This window comes from Euleptes europaea, chromosome 4 (genome assembly GCF_029931775.1).
Source record: "Euleptes europaea isolate rEulEur1 chromosome 4, rEulEur1.hap1, whole genome shotgun sequence".
NCBI lineage: Eukaryota > Metazoa > Chordata > Lepidosauria > Squamata > Sphaerodactylidae > Euleptes > Euleptes europaea.
In genome coordinates, this window is record NC_079315.1 from 98401660 (window position 1) to 98422156 (window position 20497).

Here is a 20497-nt window from a genome sequence, read left to right on the forward strand (position 1 = left end):
AAAGCAGAAAAGCAATTTACTTCTTTTCTCTCTGACGTTTCTTCCTTTCAGCTCTATTTCAGCTGAAATAACCCATACCAAACCTGTTAGTTGTCTGCTCTGACGGTTGGATAACGCATGCATAATCAAAACAAAGCCCCAAAGTAGTCGGGGGGGGGGGGGGTTTGACCGCGAGGGAAACAGCCATGCATAAAAGGCTTATGATTTTAAAATTCATGATGCTCCTGTTTCTCATTAGGCAATGATGTGGTGCCCGTGGCAATCTGCTGTAATTGCCACAGGAGGGGGAATAAAGGACAGAACGCTGCACATCTGGAATATAAGCAGCATGAAAAGCCTTGAGAGGGCAGATACAAGATCTCAGGTAAATCAGAACATGACCGCATTCTTTAGCTTTGTAGACTGTGCTGCTCTCTCCTAAATGAGGGCACCATGTGCTGAATCTGATATGCTCTCTCTTATCTGGCTTGGTGGTTTCAGAAGGTGGTGCTGGGGGACTGCAGCTCATCCCCCTGCAAGGGTTTTGCTTTTACTTTTGTTCTTGTGCAGTGTGGAAGAAAATAGATTTGAATTCCATGTTTGTGCTTCTATTAGAGCAGTGGTCTTTAACTCATTGGTTGGATTCCCTCAAGTGGTTCTCAGAGCCCCATCTGCTGGGTCATGAGCCCCTAAAGAGCTGCCTCATGCCGGGATATGCTGCTTGTGTGCCTGTGTAAAGGGCAAGGGTGCTGTGCCTCCAGCTTTTCTCTTCGCATGCACACTGAGAGACGCAGCAAGCGAGTGAGGTGATGTCATGTAACATTGGAGAGGATTCTTCTCAACACAGGCAGGTTCAGAGACTGCCCCACCCCTCCACAAAAGCTCTCCATTGCCTCCTTTGTCATCCCTTGGCCCACCTTATCCCCTCACCCCACCAGTCATTCCTCCTATATTCTATGTGGACTTGCAGCATGTTGTCCCCCTTCCTGCTGATGTGCTTATAACTCTGGCTCTGCCTCTTTGAATCATGTGACTATTTGGGTTGCCTGGCAACTGGTGGGAGGGTTGTGGAGGGGCAGCATCTTGGGTAGGGTTGCCAACCTCCAGGTACTAGCTGGAGATCTCTGGCTATTACAACTGATCACCAGTCGATAGAGATCAGTTCACCTGGAGAAAATGGCTGCTATGGCAATTGGACTCTATGGCATTGAAGTCCCTCCCCTCCCCAAACCCCACCTTCCTCAAGCTCCACCCAAAGAACCTCCTGCTGGTGGCAGAGAGGGACTTGGCAACCCTAGTCTTGGGGGTGAAATTAAGAAGAAAAATAAGGCCTTATCTACTTACAGGAAGTTCTGACTGTAGTGTTCCTGGCAATTCCTAGAGCTACTGTTGACACTACCTGTAATTAGATGAGGCTTTATTTTTCTGTTTAATTTGTCTCCCCAGGATGATTACCTCCCCCCAGCCTCAGTTTCCAACCACTGATCAGGTGAGCTTTTGCATCCAAGGGCCCCAATTACCTGAAGGTCTCCCACCATAAGAAGGGAAATGGAAACCCTATGTGATTTCCTGTCATAGGCTTGCAGTTCAGTGAGTTCTGTGCTGCTGTCTGAGAATCAAAGGTGGGTCCCAGGTCTAGAAACGTTCAAGGCCACTGTATTGGTGCAAATCAATAATTTATGATTGACCTTTTCAAAATCGTAGTACAGTTTGGTTATATTTACATGGTGGCTTGTAGAAGATAAAGGACTAATAGCCATTTGAAATGTGTTTTTCTTGTATATGTTTTTAATGTGTTAGCTGCCTTGCAGAAAGGGCAAAAGGGTAGGCTATACATTTTCTAAAATAAATCAAGAAAATAAAATTTAGTTGTAGATAGTAGCCTTAGTTGTTCATCACAGATGACAGAATCTAAAGCTACTGCCTATATTCCATGGTAATCTTTTATAAATCCAGGATGAAATATACCTTATGTCCACTATGCTATCCTAATCTACAGTGTTTCAACTATGGATGCCTACAATTTAATTTAAAATTTAATTTTGGTCCAAAATTAGTCAAAATATATGTTTCATTCTACAAAAATGAAACCAGTTTCTGAAAAATTATTCCAGATATGTTCTCTGCTCTGGTTACCTAACACTAAAGAATTAATCACCGGGGAAGGATATCCTTGGAATAAGATGTCAGTCTGGAGATATCCCATGCTTTCAAATTCAGCAGAACTTTGTGGTAAGCATGTTGATAGCCACAAACAGTTTCATCTAATTTCATGTTTGCTCAGTGTCTTCGTCACAGGTGTAGTGAGTGTGTTTTCAGTTTTGTTTTGGGTATTCTGCGTAGGTATTCTTGCCACTGATGAGAACTGCTCTTGCATTAACCACAGAAGAAAGGAAGTTAATATTTCATTCATCATAGGAAGAATAAAAAATGAGCAATGAGATACTTTTGCTTCTTTCCTAAACCGCTGGTGGATTTAAGATTATTGAACAATATCAGTGTATACATTTTAAACTTGATCAGAGGAAAATACTTTATTTTCCATTTTGGGAGTTTGGCATATAAAATATTCCTGTGACTAGAAAATCATTTATAGTGCAATCCTAAAGAGAGTTACACCCTTCTAAATATATTGAAATCAATGGGCTTAGCAGGGGGTAACTGTTTAGGATTGCACTGATTTTGCTAACCGTGCAAATGAAGCCAGGACACTGGCTCATGTATGAGAAAAATGGATGTGCAAAACACCCAAATTTTTTTAGTCATCTTTCCGCAGAAGAAAGATACATTGGTTGTTCATCACAAATATTTAATGCTTGTTTCTTGTAATTTTCAATAGTTTTTTTTACCATGGAAAAAAGATGAAGAACCACAATTAGCTTTTATGGAAAGATAGCTCGTTTCAGTTGTAGAGCTGAGGGGGAAAATGTCAGTTTGGCCATGATGCAAAGGGCTATGCATGACTCAAGCCACCTTTGTTCCAAAAGCAGCTCACCACACAGATGGGCCAGCCACTCCAGAAATTGGATCTTTGGGAAGGGCCTCCAGTATTGTGCATGAGACTGTGAGCTGGGTTGCCAGGTTCCTCTTTGCCAACGGTGGGAGGTTTTTGGGGCGGAGCCTGAGGAAGGCAGCATTTGGGCAGGGGAGGGGCTTCAATGTCATAGAGTCCAATTGCCAAAGCGTCCATTTTCTCCAGGGGAACTGATCTGTATCGGCTGGAGATTCGTTTTAATAGCAGGACATCTCTTGCTACTACAATAAGTGGAAACACCTGTGCCAGAATTAATGCAATTGGAGGAAATGGCGGCACGGAGGCTCAAAAAGGACAAACCACACTGGAATTTGACAAATAAATTATAATAGTATAAAGGCATTAACCTCATGCCAATAACCAAGTAACATAAACATCATAGTCATTATAACAGCAAATGCATAATAACATAAAACCCATAGAGTGGCAGGAGAACAAAAAGCAAAAAAAAAAAAAAGGACGGGGGACTCCCGTCCGGGAGTAAAGAATCCAAAAATAATGTTCCACAAGTCAAAGAAAAGTCCAGGGAGGAGGTGAAATTGGAGAACGTGTGGCTAGTCGTTGGCACACATTTCAAAAGCTTTCTTCAGCTCCAAAAACAACTTAAATGCAACGAATGCTTTTAAATCCAATTGGGAATAAGCGCGTTGGCCGTTGGCCGTCAGCTGTGAAATTAACAAGAAATTATATACATGTCACAGTAACACCAATTGAATGCTACAGAATAAAAATCGGACTTGTAATATAGAAACAATGTTAAGCAGGTGTAAGTATGTATTAACATTGTTTCTATATTACAAGTCCGATTTTATTCTGTAGCATTCAATTGGTGTTACTGTGACATGTATATAATTTCTTGTTAATTTCACAGCTGACGGTCAACGGACAACGCGCTTATTCCCAATTGGATTTAAAAGCATTCGTTGCATTTAAGTTGTTTTTGGAGCTGAAGAAAGCTTTTGAAACGTGCGCCAACGACTAGTCACACGTTCTCCAATTTCACCTCCTCCCTGGACTTTGCTTTGACTTGTGGAACATTATTTTTGGATTCTTTACTCCCCGACAGGAGTCCCCTGTCCTGGTTTTTTTTTTGCTTTTTGTTCTCCTGCCACTCTATGGGTTTTGTTATGTTATTATTCATTTGCTGTTATAATGACTATGATGTTTATGTTACTTGGTTATTGGCATGAGGTTAATGCCTTTATACTATTATAATTTATTTGTCAAATTCCAGTGTGGTTCGTCCTTTTTGAGCCTCCGTGCTGCCACTACCTGGAGGTTGGCAACCCTACTGTGAGCAGAAGGTTCCGTTCCGGAGGAACCTCTTGCCAGTGGCCTTTTGGGTTTGATTTTTTTAAAAATTACAGCCTCGTTCATGCAGAGGTTACCAAAATGCCTTTCTCCGTTTGTGGCTCTTCAGGGAAAGCCATAATGGGTGAGCCTGGGAGGATGCCTATGAGATCCAGGAAGATCAAGACATGTCAGTGCTAAAATATGCTTTCAGGTTGTTGTGCTCCAGACATATACTGTATCCACCTGTGCTGTGGTTATAGCAGACTAGGCCTGTAATGAACACAAGCTTTGAAAATGGCGATGTTTCACTATTTATCCACAGTAGAAAAGAGCAAGGGTCTAGTGGCACCTGTAAGACTAACAAAATTTCTGGCAGGGTATGAGCTTTCGTGAGCCACAGCTCACTTCTTCAGATACAGCTAGAATGTAAGTCCATCTATCCTTAAGTGGAGAAAGTGAATTCACACACCCAATGGCAACAGCATGTAAATGTCAATACCAGGTAAATGACAATAGCAGGCTTCATGTTTGATATTTCATATGGATATCTTTCTTTAAATGTAGATCACAAAGGAAGAGTTTTGCATATGGCGCTGAGTCCAGAAGGAAATAGGATCTTTTCTGCTGGAGCTGATGAGACCGCATATGTGTGGAAGTACAGAAGGATGAAACCAAACACAATGCATTTTCAGGAAGAGAATTGTTTTAATTAATCTGGATGTTTCCTTGCTATTCATTCTTGTCAAGATCAGGCATAGTTGGATTTGTGAAACCCAGATTAAAATTTCCCCTTCACCTGTATGATCCAGGCTAGCCCAATCTTGTCAGCTCTTGGAAGCGAAGCAGGGCTGGCCCTGGTTAGTACTTGGATAGGAGACTGCCAAGGAAGTCCAGGGTTGCTATGCAGAGGCAGGCAACCCACCTCTGTTCAACTCTTGCCTTAAAAACCCTATGTGGTAGTCTGCGATCTGATAGCATTTTCCATAGGGTTGCCAACATCCAGGTACTAGCTGGAGATCTGCTATTACAACTGATCTCCAGTCAATAGAGATCAGTTCCCCTGGAGAAAATGGCTGCTTTGGCAATTGGACTCTATGGCATTGAAGTCCCTCCCCGCAAACCCTGCCCTCCTCAGGCTTCACCCCAAAAACCTCCCACCAGTGGCAAAGAGGGACCTGGCAACCCTAACTTTCCACCACCATAAAGTATTTGTCTTCATTTATTGTGTCTTTCTGCTTGACCCACCTTATAGGACTGTTGTGAGACTGTTAAAGAAATAATGACTATTGTACTAAGAGAGAAAAAAGTAACCTGCTTATAGGTAGCCAGAAAAGATAGTATGTGTTTTTAATATATATACTCAAGTTGGTTTTTATTTCAGTGAAACTGCTGCCATATTTGGTCTCTTTTAATATTGATATTAGTGTTAGTAAGGCTTATAAGTGCTTTATTGATATCTATACATCGCTATATGTTAAGTATTGCAGAAAGGATTGCTGACTGCTAACTTTTAGAATGAGGGACCCTTTGCATAGCTCTGTGATTGGGCTTGTGGTATAGATAAGACAGGGAACAGGGAGATTTGTGAAGGAAGGCTCTTGTTAAACAGAACCAATAAATATATGCAATGTGTCAGTGGAAAGAGATAACAGGAACAGAGATTTCACATCTGTCCAGGAACTGCTGGGAGTGGACAATGCCCAAGTATGGCTAGCAGGGGTGGATAAAGATGACAGGGAAAGCATATATGAGCCGATCAGTATGTAATTTGATAATGTATAGAAGGTGATGTACTTCTGGTATTGCGCACACTTGCTTTGGAAGATATTCCCAAGCGTTATTTTATCTGGCAACTGCAAATAAAATTCTGTTTTGCCTTACCATCCTGTGTGGTAGTTTTATTGGTCACAGACTGCACCAGGCAGACAAACATGTTCCCACAATTTAATATCAAAACAAAAATTTCACTCCCAATCCTCCTCACGCTGAATTCTGTACTGCCTGGCACCGTAAGTTACATAAGCGCTCAGGCATGTGAAAGAAAGAAAGATGTGATTTTTCTTTTCAGAGATAGCATCAAGGCATCCTTCCTGGGAAACAGATATCCATCCATTTGAACTCTTTGTCTATCTGTCCTTCTGAATAAACTGGAGAAGAAAGAGATGAAGAGGTTTAGAGTCAAACACTATATCTCAGAGTGGAAAACACCTTTTCTCGAAAGAGAAGAAGAGTAGTTAGCTCTGTCTAAAAGATTGTCTCCCCAAAAATGGCGCTTTAAGCTTTGGTGGCGAGGAAGATTAGGGCAAAGAAAGCCATTAAAAGAATAGAACCTTTTTTGTGTGTGTGAAGAAAAGACAGTTAGAGCCGAGTTTTATCTTTCTTGCTTTATATATATTGTTTTATTGAGAAACGGAATGTTGGTTGTAATTTGAGAATTTTATCATTTTCTGGATTGTATTAGTTTTATAATTTTTAACTCGTCGTAATAATGTTTTAGATTGTAAAGGCCTATGGCCATGTACAATAAACCTATACCTACCATACTTTTTTTTTTAGGCTAAAAGATGTTTTTCTAGCCCACTGTCACAAGCCTGCTGTTGGTCAAATACCATTAACCACATGTGTGTGTGTGTGTGAAGTGCTGTCAAGTCGCAGCCCACTTATGGCGACCCCTTTTGGGGTTTTCATGGCAAGAGACTAACAGAGGTGGTTTGCCAGTGCCTTCCTCTGCACAGAAACCCTGGTGTTGGTGGTCTCCCATCCAAATACTAACCAGGGCTCCAAATATATGTACCTATCCAAACTATATACATTTCTAACACACTATATTTACCTCATATGGGTTTGCACATGCCATTTTATTTTCCACTGACGGGATTTCACCTGTGTAGTTGGACGGTATGTTACATGCCACTTTTATGTTTGTTGTGGTGATGGTACTTGTGACTAGGAAGAAGTTGGTTTCTGGGTTTCCTTTGTGGTTCTAATTCAAAGCGGATTAAAAAATCAAACAGTCCCCCCCCCGAAATGGCTTTGATGATGAATACCAAAACAAGTCACAAAGAAAATGATGTCTAAGGGCAGGAAATTACTCATTCAGTTTCTGTTCTGATAATGAGTGTGCTGTTGAATTTCTGAAGCTTTTAAATGGATGTTGTTATAACGTAATTGAAAAGCAGGGGCAGTGGTATGTACGGTGGGCTGGGCCTGATCAAAAGGTGGTATGAAGTCATTGCCTCAGTCAGTTGAGGAGAGGAAGACTGAAGGGAAATGAAGGAAGCAGCACAATAGCTACTGCCTTAGAGCTTAAGTCAGAAAGAATGCATGGGGAAGGTTAATACCACCCCCTGTCTTGCCCCATCACTGAGGCACTGATACATAGGGTTGCCAGGTGGTGGCTGGAGATCTCCCGCTATTACAACTGATATCCAGGCGACCGAGATCAGTTCCTTTGGAGAAAATGGCCACTTTGGCAATTGGATTCTATGGCACTGAAGTCCCTTCCCTCTCCAAACCCCACCCACCTCAGGCTCCATCCTCAAAATCTCCAGGTATTTCCCAACCTGGAGCTGGCAACCCTACTGATACGGATAAGTTCTTTCTTTCACTGGCTGCCTTTTGAGGGGGGGGGGGAAGACCGGGGGGTGGTCAATGGCAGTGTACAATGGAAAATATACCAACCAGTAGTTGAGCACATGGCTCTCTACTTTCAAATAGACCTTGAAAAGGCTGAGAGCAGAGGAAACAGTCATTATATTAATACAACTGGAGATTAATTTTAGAAGATATATTATGTGAAGCAGGGCCCTTCAACGTTTTTGAGCCTGTGGGGCACCTTTTGAATCCTGAAACAGCATATTGGGTTCTGCCACAAAATGGCTGGCGCAGCAGGTGTAACCAGCCATAAAATGGCTGCTACAGCTTAGCTTCAGTCATGCAGTGAAGATATATGAGCTGCGGTGGCAGCCACTGCTAAAACAATGTTTTAGAAATATGTGCACAGGAAATCAAATCTCTGGTGGCCCATCAGAAGCCTTGCTGGGCAAAAGTCCTACCTGGCCCTGCCCACTTTCCAAAAACACTTGTTGGGTGACAGGAAATGTGTTGACAGGTGCCATGGTGCCCATGGGCCTCACGTTGAGGACCCCTGGCATAAAGAGTCAATGGAAGCCAAATTGGTAATATTATTAGTGATGGGAACAAAGAAACAGCATCGGTGCACATAAGGTTACTACTTTCTGGACATTTTTCTGGGGATTTGATGATATTTTAAAGGTAGCAACGCTTAATGACTAAGCAGTAATACTTCTTGGGATATCAAGCATTTAACCTAAGAAACCTGAAGGGCTGTAGCCAGCCAGTCAGAAGAGTAACTGCAGGCACAAACCAGAAAGGGATGGTCACTTGTTGTATCCAAATCCATGGGTCTTTAGCACAGTTCTATGGAAGCCCTTGTTTAAGAAGGAGGAGGTGCAAAATGGTAACTCTTAGAATGATGTAACTCTGTTTAGGATTGTGCTGCAACATCCGTAACTAGTATTGTGGCAGGTTATGGAAGAAAAGAAAAGCATCCTTTTCCTTGTAAGATATCAGAATGGCATTTAATGGGCCATTGGTGTTTACAAATGTAGCAACTGGTGTTATTGTGTAACTCAAGTGAAACTGTTAAATCATCATCATCATCATCATCATCGAATGACCAGTCAGATTAAGAGACTGAGAATTACCTCTCTCTCGGATGGACTTTACAGTATAGGAAAGAGTACAAGATTTTCATAGGTGATGATGGAATTTTACAGCCAATAAAATGAATGTTGGATGTTGACATACCTAGTTGAGGCTCTCTCTGTCTCTTTCCCTTGTGCATCTATGAAAATGGAATATTATAATGACATCTGATACAAAGATGAGCATAAATCAATGAATAAGCTTTTTAAAAAGGCACTACATCAACAGGTATCGAGAGAGTTAAGCATAAAATCAGTCTAGATTTCCCCCAATAATCTTCTTAATCCATTCAAGATAGTCCTTTGTGAGACGAGTATAGACGCCTGGGTACTTTGGATCAGCACTTTTTCCTTTTATACCAAAAGAAGTGATGCCTCTTTGTATTCCTCCACATATTAAAGGGCCACCAGAGTCACCCTGGGGAAAAGAAAGAGACACTGTTGACATTATCATCCGGCAAAACTAAACTGTGCTCTTGTTTGGTCAGGCTGCAATAAACTATATGGGGCATTAGGAAAAACAAAGCTCTTGCATTTAATGATTAAATAAAATATTTTAACTAAAGCTGTACATGAAATACAGAACAGGCTGATGTTCTAAGTGCTGTAGAGCTGCACTGTATGGTCACACTGAGGGTTGTTGAAAAGATATTTACAAAGTGATTAAGTCCGAAATTAATTTCCAAAACTAATAACACATCCATTCTGTGCTAGTGGAACATGAATTTACATTGCAGTTTATGAACACACACACACACACACACACACACACACACACACACACACACACACTGAAAACCACTTCCCTGCACACCTAAAAATAGGATATCACATTTAAGGCTTTGATAAAACATTCTCCCTGTCATGCTAGCTTTATATGTGCAAGGAAATCTCTAGGCAAGGAGTTCTCTATTCAAGAACTCATCCACTACAAGAAGTGCTCCAAGATTAATTGTTTCAGGTTACTAACTTTTATATATTCCAATATAACACATACTGTAGGCCAATTTATACAATCTGAGAAACCAAGCAGAAATTTATTCTCCCAAAACAGTCAACCCATGGTCGATTCAGTGCATTTTGCTGCTCCAAGTGTACTCCTGCTTTTAACACACAGGTCAGGCCCAAGGTAGACTCCAGAGGCAGCATCTCTTCCCCTCTCCATGGACCTGAACAGCAGCAGCATGGGTGTGGGAGTCCTGCATCTTCTCCCTTGATGCTTTGGTCGCCTACAAGGTGGATTCCAGATAGGGTTGCCAGGCACAGCCTAGCAACCAGCAGGAAACTAGGGAAGGACATGGGAGAGCGTCAGTGACAGCACGCTGTCACTTCTGGGTTTTCCCTGGAAGTGACAACAAGCTGTTGGCCCAATGGCCATTTTTAAAACATGTCTTGGTGGCAGAAAAATGGAGTTGAGGGTGGGGGCATCCTCGCTCCCACTGGTCGGGGGCTGGCAACCCTAGAGGTAGTGTCTTTTTAGTCTGCCATGGACCTGAGCAGCAGCAAAATGGAAATGCGAAGTGAAAACAGGTACAAAACGCAGCTGTCACCTCCTACCATGTTGCCTCCCTCTGTCGATATAGAATAATAGAATCAAAGAGTTGGAGGGGGCTATACAGACCATCTAGTCTGGTAATCTGCAGTACTGCAGTCCAGTACTGCAGCAGTACTGCTCACGACCTGAGTTCGATCCCGACTGAAGTTGGTTTCAGGTAGCCGGCTCAAGGTTGACTCAGCCTTCCATCCTTCCAAGGTCGGTAAAATGAGCACCCAGATTGCTGGGGGTAAAGGGAACATGACTGGGGAAGGCACTGGCAAACCACCCCGTAAACATAGTCTGCCCAGTAAACGTCGGGATGTGACGTCACCCCATAGGTCAGGAATAACCTGTTGCTTGCACAGGGGACCTTTACCTTTTATATTGCTACTATACATAATGATATTACCAATCTTAATCTCAACTTTCTCTTTGGTTCATAAAAAAACCCTCTTACATTACACGTATCGGTCCTCTTCTTTTTGACACCACCAGCACACACCATGTTCTTTGTAACAACAGGTCGGGATTTATAGTGATTCTGGTCATTGCAGATGTGTCTGTCCACAACGATGACATCAGCTTCATGCAGCGAATCAGATGTTCTCCCTCTATTTTCAGTAAATCCCCATCCGGTCACTAGACACTGAGTTCCTGCCTTGATATCATCATACATTCTGGGCATCGTGATGATTTTTACAGCCGGAGTAATCTTTGCTTTCCTGTCAAGCTGAAGAAATAATAAAGAACAACGATGATCTTGGATATTTGTTATTACAACACTAACTGTTCCACGCACTATTCCATGTGGTCTATTCCATGCAGACTTTATTAATTTAGTCAGTTTTTACTGCAAAGCACTATCGAGACTGTCCCATTAAATTTTTCTGTTCTTTTTATTCCCAGTAGGTATGATATTTCTACATAAAATGGAGATCTTTTATGGAGAATGTTGGTAATCTGCTCTGACCCAGATGGCCCAAGCTAGCCTGATCTCATCAGATCTTGGAAACTAAGCAGGATCAGCCCTGGTTAGTATTTGGATGGGAGACCATCAAGGACTACCAGGGTTGCTACACAGAGGCAGCAATGGCAAACCACCTCTGAACATCTCTTGCCTTGAAAAACCCTAGGGGGTAGCCATAAGTCGACTGTAAATTCATGGCAAAAAATAAAAATGATTGCAATCTATTCCACTGTTTACCATATGTAATATCTTTCTCTTATTGCATTGCTTTCTACTTTTGTAATTCCACTCCTCTTTGTATGGTACTTTTTTGGGTATTGTGTCTCATTTTTATGATCTTAGGCTTGCTTCATGGTTTGTTGGATGTCTCATGCGATTCGATTGCATTGTTTTACACTGTGAAATCCACCCTGAGACTCAGCAAGAAAGGTTGGTTATAAATAATTTTTTTAAAAATTGTTATCAGTTCTTTTCCTGGGGGGCTGATGGATGGCTTGAAGAACGGTTTTTCTTTTTGCAGCCAAAGCAATTGCTCATTGATTGTCTTTTATTTTTATTATAATTACTGAATTCTTACTAAATAATAATGGAAAATAAAAGGAAAAAATGGCAAACAGTTTTGCAACGAAGAGAGAGAGAAAAAAACCCTCCCCTAGAACCAGAACTAATGAAGGTTCAGATCAGGAATGCTGTGACCATTACAAATGAATGTCAAGTACCTATAGAATCCTCTGACTACATGCTGATTAAGATAAATTCTGTCTTTAATCCAGTGTTTCCACTACCAGTCTTCTGTCATATTTCATGGAATTTTAAGGAACAGGACTGAGGGGCTAAAAAGAGAATGCTTCTTCCAATTTCCCCATTGTCTGTTGAGGCCAGGGACAACAAGGAAAACAATGCTGTAATCCCATGGATGTGAAGTCCCACAACCCTGAAGACTGGGGATCTTGAGAAAAGTGGATAAGGGGAAAACTGGGGGAATTTGCTCCTGTGAGCTTCCTATACTTGTGTGTGTGTGTTAAGTGCCGTCAAGTCGCTTCCGACTCATGGCGACCCTATGAATGAAAGTCCTCCAAAATGTCCTATCTTTGACAGCCTTGCTCAGATCTTGCAAATTGAAGGCTGTGGCTTCCTTTATCGAGTCAGTCCACCTCTTGTTGGGTCTTCCTCTTTTCCTGCTGCCTCAACTTTTCCTAGCATGACTGTCTTTTCCAGGGACTCTTGTCGTCTCATGATGTGATGTGCTGGTAGTTTGTAGTATTTAACCCTATTATAATGAAGTTCCCTTTCACAACCTTTTGGGGCAGAAAAGCTTACATATTACTTATGTAAAAAGAAAAATACTCATAAAGATAAATACAACATACACCCCCCCCCCCCATTTGCAAGCTCTTTTGAAATGTACCTTCAAAAGCATAATGTCATTTTCCTTTGTTTTGCTGTTATACTTCGGGTGGGCACAAACTTGGCTAATATTAAAAATCTGTTTTTCTACCTCGTTTTTGGATAATGAGTGAGCACCAAGAACAGCAGTTATTCTCTCCTTTCTGGAAAGATAAGAAATACATTTTAAAAGTGAATATTTAGATTTTAATTTAATATATTTTATTCAGATTTTGTCCTGATGGGGATCCAAAGTGGCTTACAAAAAATACACACACAAATGTATTAACCAAAGTTCTCTTCTAGTCTGTATTGATAGTCATGTATAACCAATTTCTTTCACTAATATGTTGCCCTTAAGTATCTTGAATTTTCCCTTTGCATGGTCTTTCATCTTTGTTTTCTTTCCTTCAGTACCTTCTACATATCCTTGTTCACATTTAGAACTGCACATATATGATAGAACTAGGGTTGCCAGCCCCCATCCCAGCTCTTTTTTCCTGCCACCACTCAGAAAGATGGTGGCAGAAAATTTTTAAAAAGGCATTTGAGCCAATGGCATGACATCACTTCTGGGAAAAACGTCACTTCTGGGGGAAACTTCCCCTAAAGTGAGGCCATACTGTTGCCCCAACAGCCACTTACCATAGAATTTCTGGCAGTTCCTGAAGAGGTGTGATGTCACTTCCAGGTTTTCTGAGGAAGAGACATCATGCCATTGCCGACTATGGCTTCCCATGTCACCCCCAGTCTCCTTCTGTTTGCCAGGCTAGACTCAGCAACTAGGGTTGCCAGCTCCAGGTTGGGATTCTCTACTATAAGGAGTCTCAAAGTGGCTTACAATCATCTTCCCTTTCCCTCCCCACAACAGACACCTTGTGAGGTAGGTAGGCCTGTAAGAGTTCAGAAAACTGTGACTAGTCCAAGGTCACCCAGCTGGCTTCATGTGTAGGAGTGGGGAAACCAACCCACTCCTCCACGTGAGCAGCAGACTCTGATCTGGAGAACCGGGTTTGATTCCGCACTCCTCCACATGAAGCCAGCTGGGTGACCTTGGGCTAGTCACTGTTCTCTCCGAACTCTCTCAGCCCCACCTACCTCACAAGGTGCCTGTTGTGGGGAGGGGGAAGGGAAGGTAATTGAAAGCCACTTTGAGACAGTAGAGAAAAGTGGGGTATAAAAACCAACACTTCTTTGTCTTCTTCTTCTTCTGGATTGGCCAAAGAGTCTTGAGAAGCAACTTCAGGCAGAACTGTGTATAAAAATGAAATCTTTCTCCGAACTTACATATGACAATGAGCTGCAGTTAGCACCCAGTTTCTTTGAATCAAAGTTCCTCCACAGAATAAACCGTTTTTTCTCATTAAGGCAGCCATATAGGGTCTTGAATGTGCAGCCGATTCTTTCCCTCCAATGATACTTGAACAGTGACCTAAGTAGAAAGAAGCCAAGGTAACCCAGCTACTTCGTACAGACTGTGGTGTAGATTTACCACCCAGTTCCAGTACAGAAAATGTATCTGGGCTAGAGGTTAAAACAGGCAAGTATATACACAGAATAGTTTAAAGTAACTGAATGTTGCTGAAAGGTGGAACATCACTGGTTCTTCTAAGGGCATATATTCTGGCTTTGAGAATGAAATGGAGGCTGCTGAAAAGTGGTCAGAAGGGATGTGCGCTCAGCTGTACCTATTCTGAAAATATACCCCAAAATACTGTATTGGTATATTTGGATATATTCAGGATCTGGATAGATATTTAAGAATTGCACAAATATCTTGATCCCAAATGTTCCCAGAAATATTCAAGAATACTCAAGAATATCAAGGGCTGGTGTTGAAAATGCCAGACTTTAAGATTTTTGCTTTTGGCAGCTCTCACAGGCAAATGGGATCACATGTTAGGCAAATGGGATCACATGTTAGGGGAGCTTGCAAGATTGGTTCTACTGTAATTCTCTGGTTTTACCTTGGCTCTGTTGGGCTGGAAGTAATGTCACTTCCCTTGCCTTGGTTTGGCTTGAATTTTCTGGTTTGGCATTGGATGTGTTAGGTTTGCCACACCGGCCTTTGGTTCTGTCGGGATTGTTGGTTCTGATTGCATTTGGCCAGGGGTAGCTGCTTGCTCTTGTGTATTTGGCTTTTTGCTTCTTTACCATGGATAAAGCATGGGATCCTCCCATAGGAAACAATGTTCAAGGGCCCATAGAATTGAACCTCTTGATCCAATCGACTTGAAACTTGGGAGTTTTTTAGTGGACTGGCAGCATCAGGTGCAGTGCAATTTCAGTGTCATTTGCTTAAAAAACAGTTAGTCGTCCCCACCCCCGCCACCAAATTCCTTAGGGGATAAATGGCCCAGATATTTTCAGAATCCTCCTAACCCACCCACCCCCAAAATCTGGATACAAAACAGGTATTTGAGATCAAAATAACCTGGGATACTGATAATTATGCCCTCCCTGAAATCTGGATCTGAAAAATATCATTTTTTCCCTTGTGCACTTCCCTAGTGGTCAGGAATCTGTGTGGCCTCAAGAATTTTTGAATGTTCTTCCTACCGAAGTCTATCATACACCAGACATTCCAGCAGCACATTTCCCAGCACATAGTGGTGCCAGTGTGATTGCCCACTTCCACATGAACATTTTCCCTGTATGGAAATCAGGAAGCCTCCGGATTAAAGGGGGACATCCACATAGAGGTGAGTGTATAAATGTCCTCTAGTGCAATTCCAATATAGTGGCATGCGAGAGACAGAGAGAGACAGAGAGAGACTGCCAGGCAAAGACTGTTGTGCTATTATTTAATCCTTAAACTGTTTGGTTTTAGCAGTTTCCCTGATGATTTTGATGTATTTTCAATCCTTCCGATTGCTCTGGTTTAAATCTATTCCTGAAGAACTTATTGCTTCCATATTTTTTGTGTGAACCTTGTAACTCTTACACACACATGCACATGGCACACGCGTGGGCATGTATGAAAGACAGCATAATAGAGTGGATATATTATTTGGCAACAAGTTCAAATAATTGTTCATCTATAAAACCCATTGGGACTTCAGACCATTGAGTCGTTTCATCATATCACATTGTACTCTGCACACTAAAACTATGGGGTCCAACAGTGAGAAAAACAATTTAAGGTAATGCAACACTTACCTCTGTACATTGTGAGAAAAAGAAGGGCGGTGGAGAAGGATAACGCCAACCAAAGGCCCATTGTTGCTACTTGGTGTTCCCTCCAGAGAAGGATCTACTATATATGGGGAATACAGAGGAAGTGGTCTTTGGTGTCTATGTCTTTAAGGTCATTGTTTTCACATGAAACACCCACAAGTTGTTCTCTGGGCTTTCTGGAAACAGATACGATTTCTGATCAGAGTGTCTGTCATATCATTAACCAGACTGACCAACTGAGAAGGAGGGAAGAGAGAGAGACTTGACTTGCATTCTCAGGGTTGACGCTGCTTTGCTTTCTGCTCGGTTCGGTAAAAGTAAAACTGTTTTGTGTATTTGAGAGTGCAGTCCAACATGAGAGTGCAGTCAGAAGGTAGGAAGGGTGTTGTAAAGAATGCTTGCAAAGGACGCAGAGGCACAAGGCACATTGTAATCAGCTTGATTGGAGTAGAGTGGAAATGCTTGAGGGGAAATGTCTGACAAAGGGAGTTCTCTATGGTCCTTTATGCTGGTGCATAGATTCCCAACAGGAAAGTGTGGGTCCAGTCAGCAATGAACCTCAGGTAAAATTCCCATGCATAAATGACCTGTGTCTCTTTGACTCTCGAAAGCTTATGCTCTGAAACTCTTTATGGTCTCTAAGGTGCTACTGGACTCAAATCTAATACTGCAGACCAACATAGCTAACTTTTGAAACTGTCCTCGTGCTATATGGCATTTTTTTCAGAGCTCTCAACCCCACCTCAGCATTGGCTTTTTTGGGAATAGCAGGAGGGGCTGGGGGAAGGACAAATGTGAGGAGATCTGCGTCTGGGAGCTTCTCCTAATTTGATATCATCTGCAAATTTAATGAGTAGTCCCTCCATCCCCTCATCCAGATCATTTATAAAAAATATTGAAAAGTACCTGGTCCAGAATCGAGCCCTATGGCACCCCACTGAATCCCTCCCTCCATTCAGATAAAATGCCATTAACAACTACTCTTTAAATGCAGTTCTCCAACCAGTTCCCTGTCCACCTAACTATCCTAGAGTCCAGTCCACAGTTAACCCATCAGAACATCATGGGAAATCCTGTCAAAAGGTTTACTGGAATCCAAGTAAACAACATCAACAGCATTTCCTCGATCCAGTACGCTCGTCACTCGATCAAAGAAGGAAACGAGGTTGGTCTGGCAGGACCTGTTGGGGACACATTTGTGCTGACTTCCCCGGATCACCAAGTTGTCCTCCAGATGCTCACAGATTGATCTCTTTAAAATCTGCTTCAGTATCTTCCCTGGGACTAGGGTTGCCAACTGCCAGGTAGTAGCAGGAGATATCCTGCTAATACAACTGATATCCAGCCAATGGAGATCAGATCACCTGGAGAAAAATGGCCGCTTTGGCAATTGAACTCTATGTCATTGAAGTCCTTCCCCTACCCAAGCCCCACCCTCCTCAGGCTCCGCCCCAAAAATATCCCACCGGTGGCGAAAAGGGACCTGGCAACCCTACATGGGACAGAAGTCAGCATGACTGGCCTGTAGTTTCCTGGGTCATCCCTCCTCCCTCTTTTGAAAATTGGGATAACGTTTGCCCTCCTCCAGTCTTGTGGCACATCTCCCGTCTTCCAAGAGGTCTGGAAGATGATGGACAAAGGCTCTGCAAGCTCTCTAGAAAGTTCTTTGAACACTCTTGGGTGCATACAATCTGCCCCAGTGGATTTATACTCATCCAATAGGAGGGCTTGTGTGATAGATCTTATACTGGTGGACTGGATCCCCACCTTTCTTTCTATTTTTTTTTGCCTATATGATAGCCTAAGTTAGGGTTCTGTACCCCAAGGTGGGCCTTGGATTTCTCCCAGAATAATTGATCTCTTTACTACAGAAAACAGTGCCCAGGAGGAAATAAATTGAAAGCTAGAATTAGTTAAATTGCAAATGCAGATACCTTCATCCTAAAGGTAAACTCTAAAGAACACTGATGAGCCGGGCCCTCAATAAGATACTTGAATTAGTCTACTAACATAGATGGCTTTTGTTAGATATGGAAATGGTTGGCCACCATGGTTGGCTGGATTGGATCACTGGTCCCATCCAGCAGGATTCTTCTGTTCTTCAGTGTAACAGGAAGAGACCAGATACACAGCATAAAGATGTTAAAAGAGCAAACTGAGAAAGGTGTGCAATGCATATGAGCTTATTTTAAAAGCAGAGCAGTAAAACAATTTTATTTAATGATAAGATTGAATGGCATAGATTAAAGTGTAATGATTTATACTTTTATTAGGACCAGACAAAATAACATGCAACAGTGTACAAGCTTTTGAGGCCTCCAGAACTCTTTTTTTTTTTTTATAAATTTTTATTAGTTTTTTTTTTATAACAACAAAAATAAGAAAAAGAAAAATAACAACAACAAAAAACAATAATTATAATAATAACCAAAGTAACAATAAGAAGAAACCAGGAGTATCCATATATATTCAATAATACAATTAAAAATATCACTATTAACTCTATTAAGATACCCCTTTTCCCACCACCCACCACCCTTTGTGACCCTTCACCTGACTTCCGAAGAAGTGCTATGACAGTTTCAAACTTATTTATTACTATAAAATATAAAAATGTTTTAAAATTGCTAATTTCTATAACTCACTAAATAATTTAATAAAATCCGTTTTTGCCATTTTATCCCAATATGAGGCGGCCTTTTTCCACATATTTTTAAATTCTTCCATATCCTTTCCATGAAGGAATTCCGTTAATTTGGCCATCCTCATATATGTCCATAATTTCTCTCTCCAATCAATTATTAGAGGTTTATTCACTTGCTTCCAAATTTTTGCAATTACAATTCTTGCAGCAGCAAAACTATATTGACATATAATTCTATCATTATTATTCAAATTTCCTTGTGGGATTCCCATTAAACAAAATGCCGGTTTTCTTTTCACTGTAGTATTAATCAAGTTGTTAGTTTCCCTAACAACTTTTTTCCAAAATTTTTTAATTTTTTTACAAGTCCACCATGCATGCATAAAGGTACCTCTTTCCTTTCCACATTTCCAACATAAATCCGTCTCCCCTTTTTTTATTTTAGCTATCATCACCGGTGTTATATACCATCTATAAAACATTTTATATAAATTTTCCCTAATTTCATTCGTAATTGTGAATTTAAACTCTCTTTTCCATAAATTTTCCCAGATATCTAATTCTATATTATATCCTAATTCTCTCATCCATTTCACCATTACTGGTTTAATTCTTTCCTGTTCTAAATTGATTTCACTTAATATTTTGTATATTCTACCAATCAAGCCTTTATTTCCTTTCATTAATATTTTTTCTAAATTAGATTTAGATTTATTAAAACCCAATTGATTATCTTTATTAAATATCTCTTTTAGTTTATAATACATAAACCAATCTTTAATATTAAGTTCTTCCTTACTTTTTAACTCCCATCCTCCTTCAGTAAATTTTATAATTTCACTATATCTTTCTATGTCTAAGTTTAGATGGGTTCCTCTTTTCATAAATGCTTCAATTGGATTAATCCATCCTGGAGTCCTAAATTCCAAAGTCTTTTTATATTTTTTCCAGATTTGGAATAATCCTTTTCTAATAATATGATTATTAAAATCTTTGTTTACCTTTTCCTTTTCATACCATAAATATGCATGCCATCCAAAACGTAGATTAAAGCCTTCTAATTCTAAAAGTTTAATATTTTCTAATAATATCCAAGTCTTTAACCACGTAAAACAAGCTGCTTCATAATACATTCTTAAATCCGGTAACCCTAACCCTCCTGTTTCTTTTAATTCAATTAAATTATTGTATGCAATCCTATGCTTTTCCTTTCCCCATAAAAAATTTAAAATGTCTCTTCTCCAAATTTTAAATATTTTAACCCCTTTTATAATTGGTAAATTTTGAAACAGAAAAAGCATTTTAGGCAAAACCATCATTTTTACCACGGCAATTCTTCCCCATAATGTTAATGGTATTTTGCTCCAATTTTCTAAGTCTTTATTAATTTCTTGCCATATTTTGACATAATTATTTTTGAATAAATTAAGATTGTTAGGGGTTAACCATATACCCAAATACTTTATTTTCGATTCAATTGAAAATCCTGAATGTTGTGATAGTTCTTGCTGCTGCAATATCGTCAATTTCTTCACCAATATTTTCGTTTTACTTTTATTTATTTTAAAACCTGCCAGTTTTCCATAAACCTCCAAAGTTTTATTCCATTTTCCAATTTGATCATTAGGATTAGATAAAAAACAAACTAAATCATCAGCATATGCTTTAACCTTAAAGTAATTTTTCCCAACTTTACAACCAGTTAATTCTATATCGTTTCTAATCTTACACAATAATACTTCTAATATTAGTA

At 40.6% G+C, this 20497-nt stretch overlaps 1 protein-coding gene across 1 annotated transcript in view; it reads left to right on the forward strand.

Moving 5' to 3' along the window:
• CDC20B (cell division cycle 20B) overlaps positions 1 to 5019 on the forward strand; it is a 31436-nt gene extending 26417 nt beyond the window's left edge. The window contains exons 12-14 of the mRNA XM_056849041.1: positions 239 to 364; positions 2094 to 2211; positions 4871 to 5019. Of these exons, the coding sequence (XP_056705019.1) occupies positions 239 to 364; positions 2094 to 2211; positions 4871 to 5019 (393 nt within the window). The remainder of the gene's footprint in view (positions 1 to 238; positions 365 to 2093; positions 2212 to 4870) is intronic.
• The last annotated feature ends 15478 nt before the right edge of the window (positions 5020 to 20497 follow it).